The 21,446-nt window shown below is 45.4% G+C and overlaps 1 protein-coding gene across 5 annotated transcripts in view; it reads left to right on the forward strand.

Annotated features, from left to right (window-relative positions):
• LOC146348433 (uncharacterized) overlaps window positions 1-17,968 on the forward strand; it is a 41,657-nt gene extending 23,689 nt beyond the window's left edge. For 4 of the 5 annotated variants that reach the window (XM_084848321.1, XM_084848319.1, XM_084848320.1 and 1 more), the window contains one exon: window positions 17,842-17,968. Coding sequence is in view for 3 of the 5 variants with exons in the window: in XM_084848319.1 (XP_084704445.1) it covers window positions 17,842-17,925 (84 nt within the window). In the remaining 2 variants the exon portion in view is untranslated. The remainder of the gene's footprint in view (window positions 1-17,841) is intronic. The other variant, XM_084848323.1, reaches the window with a different exon arrangement.
• Window positions 17,969-21,446: the final 3,478 nt, after the last annotated feature.

The following is a 21,446-nucleotide window of genomic DNA, read 5'->3' on the forward strand; positions in this document are numbered from 1 at the left end:
GGAATAGGGTTCAGTACCTTGGAAAACTCCTTTAGAGTTCTGGCTGGTTCTGACTGAAATCTGAAATTGTTTCACAGCCTCAGCGAAATAGAAGCCACCAGCCTCCACTGTAGCAAAGCAATAGTTTTATCCCCACTGAAGTTATTTGGGGAACAATACAGAAGAGAAGTATTTTACTGCTGAAGTTAATGTGGGAATAGACTGCTGCAGTTTGAAAAAATACATGGCATACACATTGTATGGTTTTAAATATTAATGGTTCAGGTCACTGGCTTGTTCACTGCTCTTGGGCTCAGGGCTGGCTCCAGGTTTGAGCAAGCCCTGGGCAAAGTTGTCCTCTCGTGGGCCTGCTCTGACAGTGATGGGCTGCCACCAGTTTACTGGCAGTAGCACCAGAAGGCTGGGTCCAGGAGACATTATTTAAATTCCCCAGAATGCCCCGAAGTAGCATCACTTTAAGGCATTGTGGATAATTATAATAGGGGCTGCCAGGCATTTTGTCAAATGGGGCACAGGGCAGGCATCAGAGGTCGGCCCCACTGGGACTCCAGCAGTTGCCCAAGAATGCCATGTGCTGATGTTGGGCCTGCTTTGGAGCAACCCACAACCTCCAAAGAGGGCATATAGTTTTGGTCATTGGGGTGTGTGTATATGTGTGCTCTTGAGCCTCTACCATATGGTCTCTGCTACTGGTGTGGCAATTCTTATGTGGCTTTTGGTTTTACACACATTAGCAGACATGTTATTTTATCCCCTTAATCTGAAGAAAAGAGTGGGGAATCTTGCTCAGAAGTCACGTCTGTATCAGAAACAAGTCCAGGGAAAGCTCCACATATGGCAAAGTAATATGGTTTTGATTGTGACATATTGCATAAAATGTACGGCACACACGTATTTAAAATATATTAGACCGTACAATCATAGCTTGCGTTCAGGCTGCCTTTCATCTCAATGTGATTTACAAGCTTCACATATGTGCAGAGATCGCATTGCTTACCACCAAACAGCAGCTACTTCTGGGCTGGTGCTCATCCGCTTTTAACATTGCCCTGCAACAGCGCAAAATGCCATATCTGGAAAATTGGAACCTTTACCACTGTGTGAGATGGATTTCTGCCAGCACCTCATGCCTGGCAGTTCAATCAAGATTCAGAATGACTTAACACAAAGAGGTGGGTGGGGGAGGGACAATGGATATAAAGAAAAGCCCAAGTAGTCGCAAAAATAACCCTGTGTTGATTCTTTCATGTTTTATTGTTTGCAGTGATTCTATATTTGTCTGTACATTTTGTTTTTGGGTTTTGTAAACCACTGTGTGCACTGAATTGTGGAGAGGTGCTCTAAAATTTTTAAAATAAGCAAAAAGATACAGAGCAAGTAATTTAACTCTGCAAAAAGCCCCAGGGAGGAACCGGGGGGGTGCACCTTCACCTTAGTTTCACTAAACTACACTAATTCACCTTAGTTTCACTAAACACGTGGAAAGGATTGACCTGACACAATGTATTTTCAAAAGATTTTTGACTAGGTCTACTGCTAAAGAGTCACAAATAAATGCAAAATGTCCTTCCATGGGGTAGAATCCAACTAAAGTCCTACTTTAGAGTTAGACCCATTCAAATGAATGGGATTAAGTTAGTCATGACTAACATATGTCCCATTTATTTCCATCAGCCTACTCTATAGGACTTTAGTTGGATTCTATCCATGGACTCACCTTGCAATGGAGTCACAGGCAAGAAGACACAGGGTGCTTCCAGACAGAGGGCTCCTAGCGCTAACAACCAAAAGGCACTGTGCAGCTAATCCGTCGTTTCCTCCTTAACAGATTTTTTGTGTGGAAAGAAGCAACATGGAAGAAACAGTGGGAAAACATGGGAGGGTTACAAATGGAAGAGTGCACAAACGTGCGCGTGCGCGCGCGCGCGCGCACACACACACTGGTAAAATTCAGTTAACAAGGCAGGGCGATTTCCTGGAAGCACCCAAAGGCTTGGTCAGTTTTCAGAATGAAAGAGATAAACAACAGGATACCCCAAGAATCTGTGGCAGGACCTGTGCTTAGCTTATTATTTAATTACCTGTGAAAGGTTATAAACATTGAAGTGACAACATTTGCAGTTGATACACAATAATCAAGGTAATTAAATCTAAAACAGATGTAAAGGCTAAAAGGAAGACCTCCCAATTACTGACAGTCTGGGAAGTGAAATGGCTGTTAAAAATCAGGGTTGAAAAGTGATGCACGTTGAAAAATAATAGCCACTCACAAAAGATCTCCTGGTGTCGCTGTGCTTTGCTCTGTGAAAATGTCAGTACAATGTTCTTCTGTCATCCAAAGGCAAATCAATATATAACCCAGAACCTGGAAGTCCTGTATGGATGCTTATGTTGTCCTATACAGATGGTTCAAAGTAAAGTACGCTCCATGTAGTTTTTCCAAAAAGAAGTGAATTTCAGACTTTAAAATTACTTCCAGATAAATGGGTACAGGATTGCTGTGTGTGTGTGTGTGTGTGAGAGAGAGAGAGAGAGAAAGAGAGAGAGAGAGAGATGAATGGGCTAGGTCAGTTGAGTGAGGTGTATGTGTGTGTCAGGACAACAATAGTTTGTGGTAAGGAGGAATTAGGGTGGCCACTTACACACAGCCAAAACAGAGGAAATGCATTACTCAAAAAGAGAACAAAGGAGGAGAAACATTTGCATACACTGTGCATGTGCTAATGTATAGATGCAAATGTAGAATTATTAATATAATTTAAATTGAAATACAATATGTCTCACCATAGCTGGGAAGACTTTGAGCAAGTGACCTGTGTGCCTGCTTAGTCTGCTGTCCAGGTGCTAACTGTGGATGGGTAACTTGAAGGCCCCTGTTCTCCCTTCTTAGGGTTCCTTATCTTTAAATCAAACTTGGGCTGGACAGCCCTTCAAATAGAGGGTGGTCCTCGGTAAAAAGGACACGTGTGGCCATCCTATGTACAGAAAGAGTAGTTTAAAGAAAAGCATGTGCAATTTCACCGGTTTCTGTAATGTTAGTAGGGACCCAAGTGTTCCATGAATTATTGCGCAGAATTAATCACTTCTGGGGAACGCCGCTAGAGAACTGAAACTAAAGGCAGCGGCTATTTTGAGCAGTTACAGGAAGAGTTGCGCAGTGTTAAGTTTGCTTGTTCCACACTTCAGCCCCCTAGAACATCATTTACAAGGTTTCTGTTTGTACAATATAAAAAGCAATTAGGAAAATGATAGGAGATAGCAGAAAAGAATGTAATTAAATAAATACCAAGGAGTGCAACAAAGTGACTGAGCCAATATAATATCTTTCATTTAAAGAAAGGATAAAAAGACTATTTGAGCTCAACACAGATACTGCCAAAAGGGATATTACAAAGATGTATAGGATCATGGACCATTTCAGAAAAATGATCAGAGAATCATTGTTTGCTTTTTCATACAATGGTAAAATATTTGTTTGTGGGAGCGCCTTCTCTCCCCATGAATCTCCCTAGCTTTTAGGACTGCCAGGTTGCAAACTGGAAAATCAGGCTGTCCCTTTTAATCCCGCAATGCACCGTGGGATGAAGCAGCTGCAGCAACTCTCACCTGGGCCTTCCTTGGTCCTTCATCTGCCTCCCAGGGCCAGCCCTACCATTAGGCAGAGTGAAGCGACTGCCTCAGGCAGCAGATGCTGGGTGGCAGTGGCAATACCCTCCACAGCTATTCCTCTGGAGCCCCTGGCTGTTCCTCTGTCTTAGAGGACAGAGCTGTGTGTGCCACCCAGCCTGTGCGTGGCCCTCTAAGCTAGCCTGCTGCCCTCATGTGCCGTGGAGGACACGATCCTTTCACCAGTGCTGCAGAAAGATTCAGCTGCCAGTCCAGCTGGTTTTTGTAGATGGAATGGGGAAGGGGCATCATCTTATCCTTTGCCTCAGGTAGCAAAATGTCTTGGGCCTGCCCTGCCACCCCCTCACCCATCTGTAGAGTGGCACGCAGGGATGGCCCTACCATTATGTGGGGTCATGCACCTGCATCAGGCGGCAGAGCGGAAAGAGCGGAGAATTGTGCTGCTCTTCTCCCTACCCCGCCCCGGCCAGGAGGATCTGGAGCTGCCGCTTCAGCCGCAACCACCACCTGCCCACCTGCATGTCCGGCTGCTCTTATACTGTGGCCCAGCCGCAGCACTTCTGTGAGAGGTTGCTCCCCCCCCCCGAGAAATGAAGGCGCAGCAGAAGTTCTGTGAAAGGGCAGCCCTTGCTCCAGGTCAGCCCCACTCCCACCCAGTACACGAGAGAGTGGCTTGCCGGTGCTTCTTGCGCCAACCACCAAGGTGTGCGGCAGCTGTGGCTACAATGGGGGAGGAAGGGAGCAAGTGAGGGAGTGAGCGCGCACGCCCACTGAGTGAGCACAGGCCGCGGCGGCAGCAGTGGCGCCTCGCCCGAGGCAGCAACATAGCTTGGGCCAGGCCTGGTGGCACACCGGTGTGCTGCTCACTACAGTGGTGAGGGAGAGGGGCAGACAGAAGGAAGCTGTTCCTGCTTTGCCTCCCGCCTTCACAGTGAACTTAAAGGTACAGTACAATTCTACAGGTTACAACTGACTTGAACAATCCTACTGGGTTTTCATCTTTTCTGGAGAGGCCTTGCTTCACCTGCCTTCTTTTTCTGAGATGTGAATCCTGTGCTGCCTGGAGGAAAGCTTTCGACTGTGACACCACAGCTGTGGATCAATGCCCCCAAAAGATTGGTCCCCCAACCTGGTTGCCAGTGCTGTACAAGTTTAGGCACCAGGAGAACAGCTTTTTATTTACAAAGGCTTTTAAATATTTTCATTTGCTGCTCTGTTTTTTTTTAACTGGTTGTTTTTCATGTACTTTTGTTTTACGTTATTGAGCTGTTACTTTTATTGTACATTGCCAAGGATGCAATCAAGGATGCAATTTATAAATCTTAGAAATAAATTATGGAATAAATTAAAAAATGTTATGAATTCAGAGAAAATGTGGGAGTACCAGGTGGATGGTGGGGAAGGGGTAGATTACCAAAAGCAATGCAGAAGGATTTACCAAAATCAGCACTCCTTGTGAAGTGTTCCGGGGGGTGGGGGGGTTGCCTTTTGGTGCTCATACCTCAGAGTGGATTTTTAAAAAAATAAAACCTTGTAAATAAGTCTCCAAACATGTCTAGCCTACACACACCTGTGATGGTCATTTGTGACACAGACCGCATGAAAGAAAATGACCAAGTCTCTCTTCCCTTTTACAAAATGATCACTCAGAGATTATTCTTATCAGCTACAGGTGATCAGGCAAGTGGCTGTTGCAAGCTTGCTCTGACAGGTTTTGCCCATCTCTAGCTAGCTAGGAATGGATGGGTTTGAAGCAGATGCTATAAAATATACCATTTGCACTTGCATGTGGAAACCTAAATCTGCTTTGGTACGGTGTGGTGCGATGAAGCAACTTGCGCTTGTGTGCAGTCCAAGCGTGTGAGAGGGGAGCTGGGCTTTCGCAATGAATTATTAAAGTGCTGCTCACATATTGTCAAAGGGAACTGTGCTAATCGAATCACAATCCATCTAGTAGTGCCACATCTGTCCAACACCTCCACCTCTTCATTTCCAATAAGCCTTAAATAGTACATAATTATTAATGTCTACCAGCCTGTCAGATGGAGCAGCAGATTCAGTTATCTTTCCATATCAAAAAGATGGTGTACCTGATTCTTCAGACATGGTTGGAATCAGACTTCAGTGACTGTGAGGAAATGCAAGCCAGCAGCGCATTGCCTGTCAGTGCACACCACCACTAAGGATAGAGGGCCACAGTCGGTCCAATGGCTCTTTGACAACTGGAGCCAGCATGGAAAACATGTGAGAATAGAGAGCAAGGGCCAGGCACACATAGCATCATGCACCTTGGAACTGCTGGTGGGCCACATCTTGGGTGGCTTGGGAATCTTGCAGTCAATTTGCTGCTCTGCCACAGATTTCCTATTTGACCATAAACAAGTCACTGTTACTTCGGTTAGAAGGGCTGAAGCGCAGTGGTAGAGCACATGCTTTGCATACAAGATATTCAATCCCTGGAAGTTCCAAGTAGGGCTGGGGAAAAAAGACATCTGAATCCTGGAGAGCTGGTGAAAGCAATACTGAGCTAGACAGACTAATGGTGTGACTTGCTATAAGGCAGATTCCTGTGTTCCCAAGGTATGTTTCCACATGTAGGTTTGCCTTTTATATAGTGCGAAAGAAGCTACTTAAAAGATAAGTATGGTGGGGATAGGATTTGTACAGATTTGGTAAAATTTGTTCTGTCTGCATTTCGCGGGTGCCTTTCGTTCCATCATCCGCTCGTTGATGGAATCGGATTTTTCCAACTTCCTGAATTTACACAAATTCACACTTCCAAAAATTCACAAATCTCCCCCCAAATGTGCAAATCCTCCCCAAAATGCACCCCCCGCCCAAATGCTTATTTTCATTCTTTTGCCTATGGGGGAAATGCACATTTTTGGCTGGAGTTTTTTATTGTATGTATTTTTCTATAACTAAATTTGTGTAAAATTCCGGAAAGGAGAAAAACCAGCCAAAAGTCAGCAGAATCCATAAGACCCAGGAAAAGCTGGTCCACTGTGGAATCCACAGGTCAGATTCACAGAAATCCAAACTCATTTGATTCTGTTACAGAGTTCTCCAGTATCCATACCTGGGGAGCAGCTTGTATAAAGATAATGAGGGCCACTTTAAACAAAAGCCCTTGTCCAAAGTGGTACTCCACATGGATGGGGTAATGTTCAATTATAGGGCCATAGTTGTGGTCTTACGTTAAGGGCAAATTGGATGAACTGCATTCCACCATTATAACCAGAACTTATGGGGGCGATAAGTTCTATGGCAAATACTCAGAAAACACTTCAGAGGATTGACCTGAAATTTGGCAGTACAGGAGACAGAGTTGGCCCAAATATGGTCAGTACTCATTCAGATTGTTGAGGTAGAATGGGTAAGAAATGGCTTATTTATAGGAGTTTAAAGTTTGATGAGTGGCCTCCAGCAGTTTGACAGGTATTGCCTGTTTTCTTTCTTTCTCATAGACTTTGCTGGGGTTAAACTTTATCAGTGGATTTCTCTGTTTACACAGCATCTTTTGTGAAATCATTTGTTGTGTCAGGTCAGGGGGAAGGTCTAGGACATGCTGGTATTGGTTGCCAGTTGGGTACTTGCAATGTGGAAAGGTAGCTTCAGTTGCATGATAGCTTCAGCTGCATCCATGGGTCTATTCTAGTAAACAGATAAATCTGGGATTTGGGCCATCACCCTGCCACTGACAGCTATCCAACTCCAAGGTAGTGGTGAGGCAGAAACTAGCCACAGCGGAAGATACTATATCATATCCATATTGCCTAAATAATGCATCTGTTAAGGCATGGCCAGTGTGGTGTAGTGGTTAGAGCACTGGACTGGGACTCGGGAGATCTGAGTTCTAGTCACCACTCAGGCCATGAATCTCACTGGGTGACTTTGGGCCAGTCACTGACACTCAGCCTAACCTTCCTCATAGGGTTGTTGTGAGGATAAAATGGAGCGGAGGAGGACCATGTAAGCCTCCTTGGGTTCCTTGCAAGAGGAAAAAAGGCAGGATATAAATGCAATAATAATAAATAATATTAATAAATAATAATAATAATTTCCCAGCGTTCTGGAGCTTGAGTGAACATGAAAAGCTCTTAACAAAACATGTTAAGCCTAAATTTTGTTTGTTTGTTAATTGAATGCTCCCTATTGCCTGCATTGCCCAGTCATATGCAGGGATGTGCCAGTGCCAGCATACACACATTGTACATAATTGGGTGACACATGCAGTAAAGAGCATTTAAGTACAACTGTGACTGCATGGAACACCGCCACAGGTAACAGCTCCTCAGTAGCCTGTACATGGGTATGGTGACTTCTTAATCAGCCTTGGGAATACGCGTCCAAATACCAGTCAGAAAGAGGCCACTGGAACTAAACCTCCCATCCAACTCAAGGAATGAAAATAAAACACTGGAACCTTTTGAACCAAACCTTGGATACCCCTCCAGCCACCCAAACTAAGCCTCTGAATTTTTGACCCATCTGAATCCTTTGGCTCAAGTGTGCCTGGCTGGCACAGGGAAGAAAATGCTAATGGGTCTCAATGGTAAGAAGGAGACTTCTAAAAACAGAAAAGAAATGGAGCACTGATCAGTTAGGAAATGCCTCATGAAAGTTGAGTGGATTGCCTCTGGATGTTTACAGAATAAGCTACCAAATAACTGGTGCCTTGGGAATATTTTGTGAGCTCTTGAAACAAATGTTCACTTTCTTTCTTTTTTTATCAGTGCTATCAATCCTTTGCGGGTGACCAGTGCTTAGATGGATTTGGGGCTGAAAGATGGTCTCCTGCATTTCACAGTTTGTTCACAGACAAATCCTGCTGTTTTGGTTTCTCTGGCAGCCTTTCTTCTTGCAGAAATATGCTCAGCACGCCCAGGTAAAAGAGAGAGAGAGAGAGAAATTCACACCATCCTGGGCATTTAAAACAGGGAAACAGAAGCAAAGTGTGATAGACAGGAGCATCAGGCAACTGGAAGTACTCCACTCGATTACACGTGTCCCTAGCTCCTCAGTTGTGTCAGGAAATGCACATGCCAGAGATGAATGTCAGTTCTATCAGCTGACAGTCAACTCTGGCTCCATTTCCTACACTGTAGAATCAGATACTGTATCTACTGTGGATCTAGCCCACAGATAGTCTATCCCAGCCTTCCCCAACCTGATGCCCTCCAGATGTGTTGGACTCCAACTCCCAGAATCCCCCAGCTCTGTATCATACTACAGACCTCTGACGTGGCTTAACTGCTTCCAAGTAAAATGTACAATTTAAATTACAGATAAAAACAGAAATTATGAAAACAAATGTAACTTCTAGATGTGGAATGATAGTTTAAATAAAAAGTGGGGGGGGGGCTGCCACTGAAAATGCAGCCTCATGTAACGTTCTTTCTTTCTGCTCTGTAATATGTGGCTCAACTTACCTCACATCCTCATTATACTGTTTCCCCACCCATACCAATGACAGCCAATAATGTGGAGCAGAAATGGGGAAATGTTTATTTATTTAATGTATTTTTAATTGCCCCTCGACTCAATGAGTGCTTGACGCAATTCACAATAAAACCATAACAATATTAAAATACTACAGTTTAAAAAACAGATAAAATACACAGTGTAATAACCTCAGGACATGAAATAAGTTGAACTAAAGTTAAGAAAAAAGGAAGATTTGGCATGGGGTTGTCCTATCAGAGAAAAAGATGTTTCTAAAACATAATCACATCTGTACTAAAACTTGGCAGGCATCCCTGTGAGGTCCCACCCCACCCCCACCCTGCATTTTCTGGTCCCAACCTGCACAATTTAAGAAGGAGTTTCTTCCTTCTTTTCAGTCACTCGAATACAGAGTGGAAGACAGAGATAATATCCTTTTATTTCTGGTTTTTCTTTGGAAAGAAACCCAAATGTACGACAAGCCTAGTCAACAACCTTGACATCCTTGTGAATTTTCTCTTAACACCAAGAGACTTTCTATGTTAAGGAGAAGGTGATTTTCTCCTCAAGGATGTCAGGAAACCATGTTGGGGGACCAGCACAATTTCTTATGTGAAATGCTTCAGTGGAGCACTGACAAACTCATGTTTAAAAAATTAGACAGAATTATTGGTTTACACGAAGAGTCGGACACGACTGAACGACTGAACAACAACAACATTGGTTTATAGGATAGCTGTGCTCTGGAACCTGTGAGGGTGTTCCAGGGGCCATTGGATATGGTGGATCTCCCCCTCTGCAGGCAGAAAGGGAGGTCCACCAGTGAAAACTTTTGGGGAGTGAAAAGCTCCTGCCCCATTGTTATTCTGGTGTCAGGGCTCCAACAGCAGTAGGGGCCGAAAAGGAGTGTGTCTGGGGTGTGTGGGGGTGTGATTAGAGAGGCTTTGGATCAACCAGAATGCTTGAGGTTGTTTCTGAGACTGGAGGACTCCATATAGCTTGGGGCAAACTTAAATGAAAGCAACTTAGCTGTACCTCTTGGAGGTCATGGATATTTCACCATGATTTGATTCATTTCCCAGTCAGTGCCAGCTCCAGGTTTTTGAGAGCCCTTGGGCAAGACACCTTTAATGTCCCCTTTCCTTCAGTGAATCTACCTTCTCACTGCCATTGTCACCAGCTGATACTACTTCTCATCCTCTTTCTCATCACTGCTACCACTTGTTTGCTTGACAGGCAGATAGCCAGTGAACACCTACTAGCATCTACTGCTCCTCCTTCTCACCACTGCGGTTGTCTAGGCCAGAGCAAGAGGCAGGTGAAGAGAAGGAGCAACTCCAGGGGGCTGTTGTCAGTGGGCCCCTACTGGAGTGTGGGCAGTCGGCATGTGCCTAGCTGTGCCTGCCTTTGACACCGGCCCTGTTCCCTCTCACTGGAAGCAACGGTAGAGAAAATAAAGGTCATCCACAGTTGACAAAAAGGTAAAAGAAAAAAAAAAGGCCACCCCCACCCCCCCCAGCTGCTGCAAGCTCAGGCTGTGCTTCTGCCCTGGCTGCCATGAGTTCCGCAGCACTTTGGTTTGGGTGGTTCTTCTGGCATGGATTCTCCGGCCCCATTACAACCGCTCCTCCAGGTTTCTAATGCCAGCCAAGTGATGGTATATGGTGATATGGTGATCCCCAATTAAATTCTTCCCCCTACCCAATCCTAATGATTATCACCATCACTACAATGCAAATCCATCTCCCCCATGCCTATTTTAAGTTGGTATTAAATTTTGTTCTCAGTACAAAATTTCTCTTCCTTCCCAGGTTTTTCAAAGATGGTTATAAATCGCTAGCAGATTGTTGAGATGTTTTTGCACCTGAAACAAAAGTCAAAAGAGGATGCACCCCCTACTCAGGATTGGAGCTCCTTCTAAAATGAAACAGGACATATCTACACTATAAATATGTCAGTTTTATACCACTTTAATTGCCATGGCTTCCCCCACAGAACCCTAGGAGCTGTAGTTTGGTGTGGTGCTGCAAATTCCTTTTTAGAGAGCTCTGGCCTCCTCAAAGGACTACACTTCCCAGCGTTCCCTGGGAAGAAGGAATTACTGTCAAGCCTGTTTAAGCTATAGATATAGAAATATATAGAGTAAAACACATCCTCTGGTTTCCAGTTACATTTGAGATCTTCTTTGGACACAGAATGATAAAAGCACAGCATGTTTGTATGACAGGTTAGATCTACACTAGTGCTTTTTAGTGGTATTGAAGTGCACTGATAGCTGTTGGGGCACATTACATATTCCGTATCCTGATTTCTAGTGTTCTTTCCCGCTTTTTATTCCATATTACCCAAAATGCTGCAATAGATGTCGCTGTGTGTGCTACGAGGTATAAATGTGCAAGGGAGATATAGCGTCACCATGATGGGATCGTATCAATATGACGCGAAGTGTAAATCTGGCCCAAATGACTAGAACATGTGTTTGTATCCAAAAAATTGGATTTGGGTTTTGGAGGGTTTTTTTTTTTTTTTAAAGGGGGCTACGAGATATATCTTGACTATATTACTCAGTTGTTGTACGCCACTGTTTCTCAGCATCAGCCTTCCCATCTGCAGTACGGGGATAACAGTGGAGTACTTTACAGGATTGTCATAAGCCTCCCTGTCTCTGACTCAACTCCAGCTACTCAGTCCAAAAGATGGACATATTAATAGTGGACCATATTACATGGTTCTTGTAAGCCTCCCCCCCCCCCCACAATATGAGAAGAATAATTCTCAGACTCATCGCTACCACCTATTTTTGGTGTGGATATAATAATATTGGACAGTTTATTTCTCCCCATCTAGCACAGGAAGCATTCTCGGGGCAATTTTTTTTAAAAAAAGAAACTCAAGAAGTTAACATTTTGCCTACACAAGAGGACCCGACTTAGAAAGGGCATAAACATCTCCCTTTGCTTATACTTGTTCGGGGCTGGGGCAGGGATGACAATGGAAATTGCCAAAGCAGTGCAACAATGAAGTCCAGGATTCCTTTCTACATTGTCTCTCCATAGCTGTTGGCATTTTAACAATAGAATGAGATATAGCTGAGGCTTCAAAAACAAGCAGTAACTCGGGTCTGCAGACAAAAGAACTTTTCCTCTCGCCTCTGATTTAAGCCTGCAGTGAAAATATGAAAATATGGAGATGGAGCTAGGAGGCCAGAAAATGGCACCCCTTCACATCCCTTCATGGTAAGGCTAGCTTTGGGTGGATCCTGGTAGCTGGCATTCTGTTTTACTACCGCTCTCTTGTATTTATGTAGCATGATGCCTTCTGAAGAATCTCAAGACACATTTAAAATGTATACATGAAGGCAAGAAATTGGAGTCCTTGCCAGCTTTTTGATTACCAATCAACCAAAATTAGTCACAAAGCCTCCTGCTGTCGTTGAAGTTTTGATTGGGAGGAAAAACACACAATACTAATTGACAAAATCCAGCAATGGATTTTCAACTCTGGGTATGATCTTAAAAATAAACATGTTCCTTTTATTTAAAATGGAATTGAGCATCGTTTAAAAACATAATAATTCTTCATGCTCCTTTTCCTGAAAGAGTTTGCTTTTTCTTGTACTCCATACCTCCTTTCCATCTTTCCATGGGATTAAGGATGTAGAAACTGGGGTGAGGGGGGCGGGGAAATCCCTTTTGGGGACACAACCTGAAGCAGTGGGGCTGGTGCATACACTTTTTGTTGCTGTAGTATTATAAGTAAGATTAGGGAAGGGAAATTCAGGGCCTTTCAAGACAATCCGTTAATAATGCAGGAAGGTGCACGTGTTGAGTATAGTCCTCCCACCATCCTTCACGATTGCACTTCTGTTCTGGGGATAGCACAACGTAGACAGTGTGTGCAGGGATGCAGGACATGCTGCCTGGCTTAGTGCCATGACTGAGCAACAACTGAGAACGGGACACATGTATATATACCAGTGCGGGCCACTGGGTGGCAGAAAGAAGTGCCGGGTATCCTGGCACCCTGCACCAGTTGCTGAAGTTTAGTGCATGGGCGTACCATGTTGGAAATTGTTCTGCCCAATCCAGTCCAGCCCAGTTCACTCTATCTTCATTGTTCTGATTTGGTAAATGCATGAGCCTCTCTCCTAGTTGGCTACCATGCAGCAGTGGCAGCCAAGCAGTGTAGCTCACACTCTGAGATTAGCAAACTTTTTGCTTTTAATCATTTTTCTGGAGACCATGAGTTCCTCGTCTCCTGAATCAAAGTACAGGGTGGCTGGGTAAAGAATGCTATGCGTATCCCCCTGCAGCTAGACCAGGGGAAAGCAACCGGGTGCTTGCCAGATGGTTTGGACTGCAACTCCCATCACCCCCAGCCAGCATGGCCAAAGGTCAGGGATTATGGGTGTTGTAGTTTAAAACAGCTGGAGGGCAACAGATGTTTATCTCCCTATCTGTGATGTGCAGAAAAGCAGTTCGGAGACTGAAAGGGACTTGCAGGACTATCACACAAAAGCTATAATGATGTTTGTGCTTTGACCAGTTGTGTGGACGTGCTTGCAGAGTTGCATGGGTGCTGGAATTATTCAGAAATGTTGTGGTTCTCAGAACAGCACAGACAGTGACAGCTGGTGCCCACAGGGGCTGGTGGGGCAGAGCTAAGGGATCACAATAGGTGAAGCTATCTTTTAAATCCCCAGCAACTCACAACCCATATAACACAAAGGAGAAACTGAGGCACCTGAATTTTAAGATCATGAGTGCAAAACAGGGGTGGGAGAAGCCACACAACCACACAGAAGCACTCCTTTGGAACCACATTCTCCTGATCTCTTCTCAATCATCCCAGAGTGCAGGACACGGAATACTGGGCTCAAGTTAAAGGAAGCCAGATTCCAGCTGAACAACAGGAAAAACCTCCTGACTGTTAGAGCAATACGACAATGGAACCAATTCCCTAGGGAGGTAGTGGGCTCTCCCACACTGGAGGCATTCAATATGAAGCTGGACAGCCATCTGTCAGGGATGCTTTGACTTAGATTCCTGCATTGAGCAGGGAGTTGGACTCCACGGTCTTATAGGACCCTTCCAACCCTACTATTCTATGATTCTATGATTCTATCTTCCTGCAACAACGTTCCACAGAGAATTAAGTGCCTTTAAGATGACGAGTGCAAAAGAGTAGGGGGTGGGGGTGGGGATTGACACAGGCACACAAAATAACAGCAACAAATTTAGAACCAACACAATAAAAAATTCCAGTTTATGCATGTCACTCAGAAATAAGAAGGACTGAACTTCACAAGCATGAGCAGCAAATCCTGAGAGCAGCAAAATTCACCCCTTTGCATATAATAACAAAAACCCATTGCAAAAAGGGACAGTGAGAGAGCAGGCCTGCAAAGCTGACCTCACCCATTCACATATACTTAAACCCCATTCTCTCTCTCTCTCTCTCTCTCTCACACACACACACACACACACACACACACACTCACACAGCCAGACAAAAGCACTCCATGGGAACCACGTTCTCCTGTTCTACCAACAAATCCCATTGCACAGGGAATCTAGTGACTTTAAGATCATGAGTGCAAAATAGGGAGGGGGCAGGGAATCACACAGCCAAACAAAATCATCATTATCAACATCATCACTGCAGAGTCACATAGAAAAGTCATATTTGGAACACAACAGCAAGTTCTGAGAGCATCCCAAACCCACCCCTTTGCATGTAGTAGTAGTAGTAGTAACAGTAGTAGTAGTTGTTGTTGTTCAGTTGTTCAGTCATGTCTGACTCTTTGTGACTCCATGGACCATAGCACGCTGGGCCTTCCTGTCCTTCTTGCGCTCTCTCCCAGAGTGTGCTCAAGTCCACATTCATTGCATCAGTGATGCTATCTAGCCATTTCATCCTCTGCTGTCCCCTTCTCCTTTTGCCTTCAATCTTTCCCAGCATCAGGTAGGGATGTACGAAAGTCACTTACCTTTTTGAAGGGTGACATTCGCGGTGGGGGGGAGGCGCTCCGTCCGTCCCCCCGAAATTCTGGTGGTGGGGGGAGGTGCTCTGTCCCTCCCCCCTGAAATTCTGGCTGGGAGGGGAGGCGCTCCGTCCCTCCCCCCCCGAATCCTGGCCGGCCGGCTCCGCAAATGGCGGCGGCCGTAGCCGCCGCCGTTTGCGTCCCTGCAGTCAGCCGTAATAGGCTATGTAAATGTTTACGTAGCCTATCACGGCTGATTTAAAAAAAAAACAAACCCCGCGCGTACGCAAATGGCGGCGCCCATGGGCGCCGCCATTTGTGTTCCTTATTTTGGCACGTCTTAAGTCTTCGTAAACATTTACATAGACTAAGATGGCGAAAATAAGGGGAACACATGTAGAGTAGCGTCTACGCTATTTGCGTTCCCCTTATTTTCGCTGTCTTAGTCTACGTAAATGTTTACGTAGACTAAGACGTGCCAAAATAAGGAACGCAAATGGTGGCGCCCATGGGCGCCGCCATTTGCATACGCGCGGTTTTTTTTTTCTTTTAAATCAGCCGTGATAGGCTACGCAAACATTTACGTAGCCTATCATGGTGTTTTTTTTTAAATCTAGCCGTGATAGGCTACGTAAATCTTTACGTAGCCTATCACTTTTTTTGTTTTTATTTTACTGGAAATGGCGGCGGCGGCGGCCGGTCAGAAAACCGGCCGCTGCCGCTGCCGAACCACTGCCGCCGCCGAACCGCTGCCGGAGCCGCTGCCGCCAGGAAAATTCGCCCAAGGTAAGTCCCATCCCGGGGGGGTGGCGGGGGGGGTGGCAGACTGTTCCGCCACCGATTTCGGGGGGCCGAATGCGCTGGCATTCGGCCTCGCCGAGATTCGTAGCGAAATTCTCTGACATCCCTAGCATCAGGGTCTTTTCCAGAGAGTTTTCTCTTCGCATTAGGTGGCTAAAATATTTGAGCTTCAGCTTCAGTATCTGTCCTTCCAATGAGCACTCAGGGTTGATTTCCTTTAGGATTGACTGATTTGACCTCCTTGCAGTCCAGGGGACTCGTAAGAGTCTTCTCCAGCACCACAGTTCGAAAGCATCAATTCTTCGGCGCTCAGCCTTCCTTATAGTCCAGCTCTCACAGTAATCCACAAAGCCCAACAAACGTTCTTCTTTGGAACCACTTTTTTGTTCTAACACCATCAGTCATGGTGAGGGGGAAATCTACTCATCCTTGGCAAAAAATTCTTGCACCCCCACACATTCACTCAGGAAAAATTTACTCACCCCACTCTCACCCCAGTAACACACACACACACACACAGCAGACAAACACACACCAGCCCACACCATTGCACCAGCCAGCCAGCTCCAGCCTCCTGCTGCTGCCCAACTCCCCACCAGTGCCCTTATGAGGCATCCAGCAGCATTTTTTTCTTTCATTAAGCTCCAGCCAGTACAGCCACCATCTTGTGACCCCAAGAAAAAGAGAGAGAGTCTTGTTCTTCTCCAGGCAGCACACTATGTACACTTCCTTTTACTCAACCCAATCTGATTTGCTATGGGTGCCCAGCATGAACACCCTGTCTCTGAGTAAAAATCTGGTTCCTGAGCAAGCACAGGTGGACTGGATCAGTCCAGGATTTTAGCAGTGAGGCAGAATGTTCCTCCCAGGCACCCTGCCTCACTGCCTGCTGAATGGGGAACTGTGCTGAGCATGTGTGCCTGGCATATGTGTTCAGTATGAGCTCAGGAGGCCACAGAGCTTCCAGAGCCGGAACACCTTAGGTAAGCATGGCAGTGAACATGCCATGCTTGACACAGTGGAGCAGGGGAAAGAGAGAGGAGAGGCAGGTTGTTGATGCAAGGGGTCAGCACCTCCCTGCCCGTATCACTGCACTGTGCCTGCCCACAGGCTTACTACACTCCCAGAGACAATGTTCCAGAGCATTCGTAGAGCTGTGTATCATTCCCATGCTACCCAGGACAGTATTTTAGGGCTTAATAAAGCTTCATGAAAATGTTTGCCCTTTTCCACTGCTTCTAGTGTATACCTGCATCTTAACTTATGTACAAATGAAGGAAGGACAAGTGGGATCTCTGCAACAAAATGTTGCAGTGTGGACTGCGCCTGTTCACTGTTCCAGCCAGCCAGGCAGCCATGCCCTCGTCCATGATATGCCTCTCCATTCCCCCTCCCACCCGATGTTTTTGTCTCCCCTCCCTGATGGGTTAGGTAGCATTCTGTGGCCATCAAGCATTCGGGATTCAAGGAGCCTTCAAAAGCTACTGGACTGTTGTGGGAGGTTCCCCCAACTTAGAGGGTTTTTTTTTTTTTAACTTTAAAAATGTACTTCTGCAAACCTTGGGCCTCCCCCAGGCTACCACTTTCTTGTGTGTGGATAGTGCCATTTTGGCTTAATAAGCATTAGCACTCACACCTGAACGTTGGAACTAGAGAGAATAATGCACACATCTGTTTCCCACAAATGCACATTTGGTAAACTCCAACAGCCAGGCTGAGGTTGCATGTCATATCCTCTCCACGTAACATTTGTAGGCTTCTTGAATCCCATGTCTATACACCCATACCTTTTATATTTCTCTAAACATTCCTAGGCCGGATGGGTTATCACTATTACCACTAGGGGGCATATTACAGCTTACATAGCATGTGGCAGCCTAACTGTAAATTAACAAGCATAACACAATCCTTCTATTTTTGTTATTTTTCTTTTTTATTGTATGGGATCATCTCTGGACACTGCTTGTACTTTGATCTCTCCAAAGTTTGGCATCATTCCTACAAAGAAAGAGAGAGATTGGGAGAGAGAGAAGAGGTCTTTGTTCTCCACAGCTGTCGTCATTCTGTAGAAAAATCTCAGCACAGGTATTAAACACTCATTATTGATCGGTCAGCCGGTGGTCCAGTTTTATCTTCTCATACCTGTTGGAGTGGGGTTATTTGCACTACAAATAATTTAGTTCCTGAGGTCTTGCTAAAGTTAAAAGCGCAGGGAGGGCTGGAACACTGATGGAAAAATGTCAAGGGACCTGCAACAGGAGGCTCCCATCCAATAAAACAACACCGCACTTCCAGTGACAGACTGTTAATGCAATACGACAGGCTGCATCAATAATACCACACTCCGAATAGCCATATTTTAATGTAAAGCAAAGTCCGTACAAGGTTGTCACCCTCTCCAGGCAAGCAATGATGCCATTACTTGCAACATCACTGGACAAGGCTTCACTGCACTTTTGTGGCCAAGTCCTTCTTTAAAAAATGTTGTGCACTTTATCTCTATGCTTTTTGGATAATAAAATGCTACCAGCCCCATGGTATGTACCTATGCACAGAGAGAGACACGTTCCTCGGAACCAAGTTTTTAATACAGTGCTACAACATCCCAGCTCACGTCCACATCCAGTCCTTTGACAAGCTGCAGATATACTGTACTGGGTAACCCCCCCCCCCATTCACGCACTCTTCAGAAACAGTGTTGCGCTTGTTTTCTACTATATGTCTACATAATGCCAATTCTAGATCTCACAGGCAAGCAGCTATTATTATATGCCCCCTTTCTGGCGTAGTCTCTACTTTAGTATGACACTGACAGGTATGTACGACAGTGCTGAAGATCACCGTGGGACACCCTAACAGGCAAAAAGACCAAGCCTTTTACACTACTGTGCAGAACTCTACAAAACCTAACCCTCTCCCGTTGAACAAACCACATTCTACTGCTAGTTGTATTGCTAATGGCTCTTTGCTGCATCTTTTCCCCAAAGTACAGAACAGGAGAATTTGCTAGTAACCAAAATGCAGTTCCTTCTGGGAAAGAGGAAGCCCACATATAACAAGATGGCTTGATGACCTTCTTCTACTTTCACCATTATCACCTCTGCTCTAACAATCCCCTGCTATAACCCCATTGTGGTCCCTTACAACAGGTGTGCACAACCTTATCAGCACCCAAGGGCTGCACTGGGTGTCTGCTGGGGTGGTGCACACATGTGGGTGAGCACAGACATGCGTAAACACATGCTCATGTGTTTGCACATGCAAGCGCATGCACATACAATTCTCTCTCTCTCTCTCTCTCTCTCTCTCAAACACACAAACACACACACCTTATTCACAACACACTACTCTTCCATTCACTAAAATCCAACTCATCCCAAGAGCTTTTCAGAGGCCTGGTCCATGGGGTCACGAAGAGTCGGACATGACTGAATGACTGAATGACTGAACAACGACAACAACCCTGCTTTGACCAGATAAAACCAACACTCCTCCCAGAATCTTCAGTTCTCAAACCATGATTCAGCCACCTGGGAATTATGGCTTCTAGCCCTTCTCCCTCCTCTGATCCATTCTCCTGCTGAAGGATCCTGACATCCCAACCTTTGTTACCTGGAACCTGTTTCAGAAAAAAAGGGGGGGAATAATAATAATAATAATAATAATAATAATAATAATAATAATTTATATTGTACCAGAGTGCATTCCAATTAACCCCCAAACATACAATAATATAAACAAAGTCAATAGTAAATAAACTACTAATAAAAAATTTAACTACTTAACCAATCAATTAAAACAACCAACCAAATTGAAACCCCAAATGCTCTAGAACCAGGCTCTATGGTTCCTGCCATAGAAGCTCCATTCCTAGAGCACCCTAGGAAGCCAGCACGAACCTCAGGGCACCGCTTCCTGACTTTCCAGGGTTCTTAATCCTTCAAGGATACAGCAGGTGCTCCTCTTCAAATCAGCACTTTGCACGCGTACAAGGCGCCCGATGCGATGACGGAGAGGGGAGGGGTTGGAGTGCTCCACTCTTCACATGTTCTTTCAACACAGTAAGTAAAACACCTGAAGAGGGCTACAGTCTTCTCCCTAACTACAGCTCTCTTCAGACGTTCTGAAGAACATGTGAGACCTAAACGTAAGGACAGGGACGACTTGTGTGCGCCAGGCTCTACCCCGTCAATTCCCAACCTCTTTGCATTGAGGTCCCGACTGCAACTCAACATAAGTCGAACGCTGCTGCTCCATGTGGTGAGGTCAGGGAATGAGGGGGTGGGGCTCGGAGCACATCGGAATGTTGGGGGTGGGGCCAGCATAGATGGCCGTCCCCCTTCTCCCGTTTTTAGCCCTCAGACATTCTTCGGAACACCTGAAGAGGGCTTACCTGTCTTCCCCAAATAACATTATCCACCTATCACACTCTCTGACTCTGCCCACCATTCCATTCCACTCTCCTGTCAGTCATTCCCCTACTCGTTGTTCTGTTAAAGTGCTTCCAGACAGAGGGCTCCTAGCACGACCAATCCAAAGGCATTCTGCAGCTAATCCATCTTTCCCTCCTTAACAGATATACGAAGTATGTCTTTTTATCTGTCCTGCATCTCCCATCATTCAGCTTCATTGGATGACCTTGGGTTCTAAGAGGGAGGGAGAAAAACTCTCTATTCATTTTCTCCAGACCATAAACAATTTTATTCACTTCTATCAAGTCCCCCCTTACTCAACTTTTTTTCTCAATTGAAATGTTAAAATTTTTCCTCATAGGGGAGTTGCTTTAGTCCTTTGATCATTTTGGTCACACTTTTTCTGCACCTTTTCCAGCTCTTGAGGTGCAGTGACCAGGACAGGACACGAGATTCCAACTGTGTTGCACCATAGATTTGTATAAAGGCGTTATGATTTTGGCCATTTTATTTTCAATTCCATTCCTAATGATTCCCAATAAGGATTTTGCCATTTTCACAGTAGCTGCACACTGGGTCAACATTTTCATTGAGTTATCTGCCACAATCCTAAGATTCTTTTGGTTGATAATAGGTAGGGATGTACGAAACTCACTTACCTTTTCGCGGAATATTTCGCGGTGGGGGGGAGGCGCTCCGTCCCTCCCCCCGGAATCCTCGACGGGGGGGGAGGCGATCCGGTCCTCCCCGCTGGAATCCTCGATGGCCGGTTCCGGGCCGTCCGCAGCCGGATTTCCAGCTGTGGACGGGCTGCTGCGGATGCAAATGGCGGCTGCCGTAGCGGCCGCCATTTGCGTCCAGCCAGGCAGCCGTGATAGGCTACGTAAGAATTTACATAGCCTATCAGGGCTAACCCCTCCCCAAAAAACAACAACCCCCCAGCGTACACAAATGGCGGTGGCTACGGCGGCCACCATTTGCGTTCCCTATTTTTCGCCGATTTATGTAAATATTTACGTAAGATAAAACAGCAAAAAATAGGTGAACGCAAATAGCATAGTGGGCGCTATTTACGTTCCTTTATTTTTCGCCGTTCTAGCCTACGTAAATATTTACGTAGGCTAGAACGGTGAAAAATAAAGGAATGCAAATGGCAGCCACCGTAGCCACCACCATTT

The sequence above is a fragment of the Heloderma suspectum genome, chromosome 4, assembly GCF_057233095.1.
Source record: "Heloderma suspectum isolate Gila_16-S chromosome 4, 16-S_ref, whole genome shotgun sequence".
In the NCBI taxonomy this organism is placed as follows: Eukaryota; Metazoa; Chordata; class Lepidosauria; order Squamata; family Helodermatidae; genus Heloderma; species Heloderma suspectum.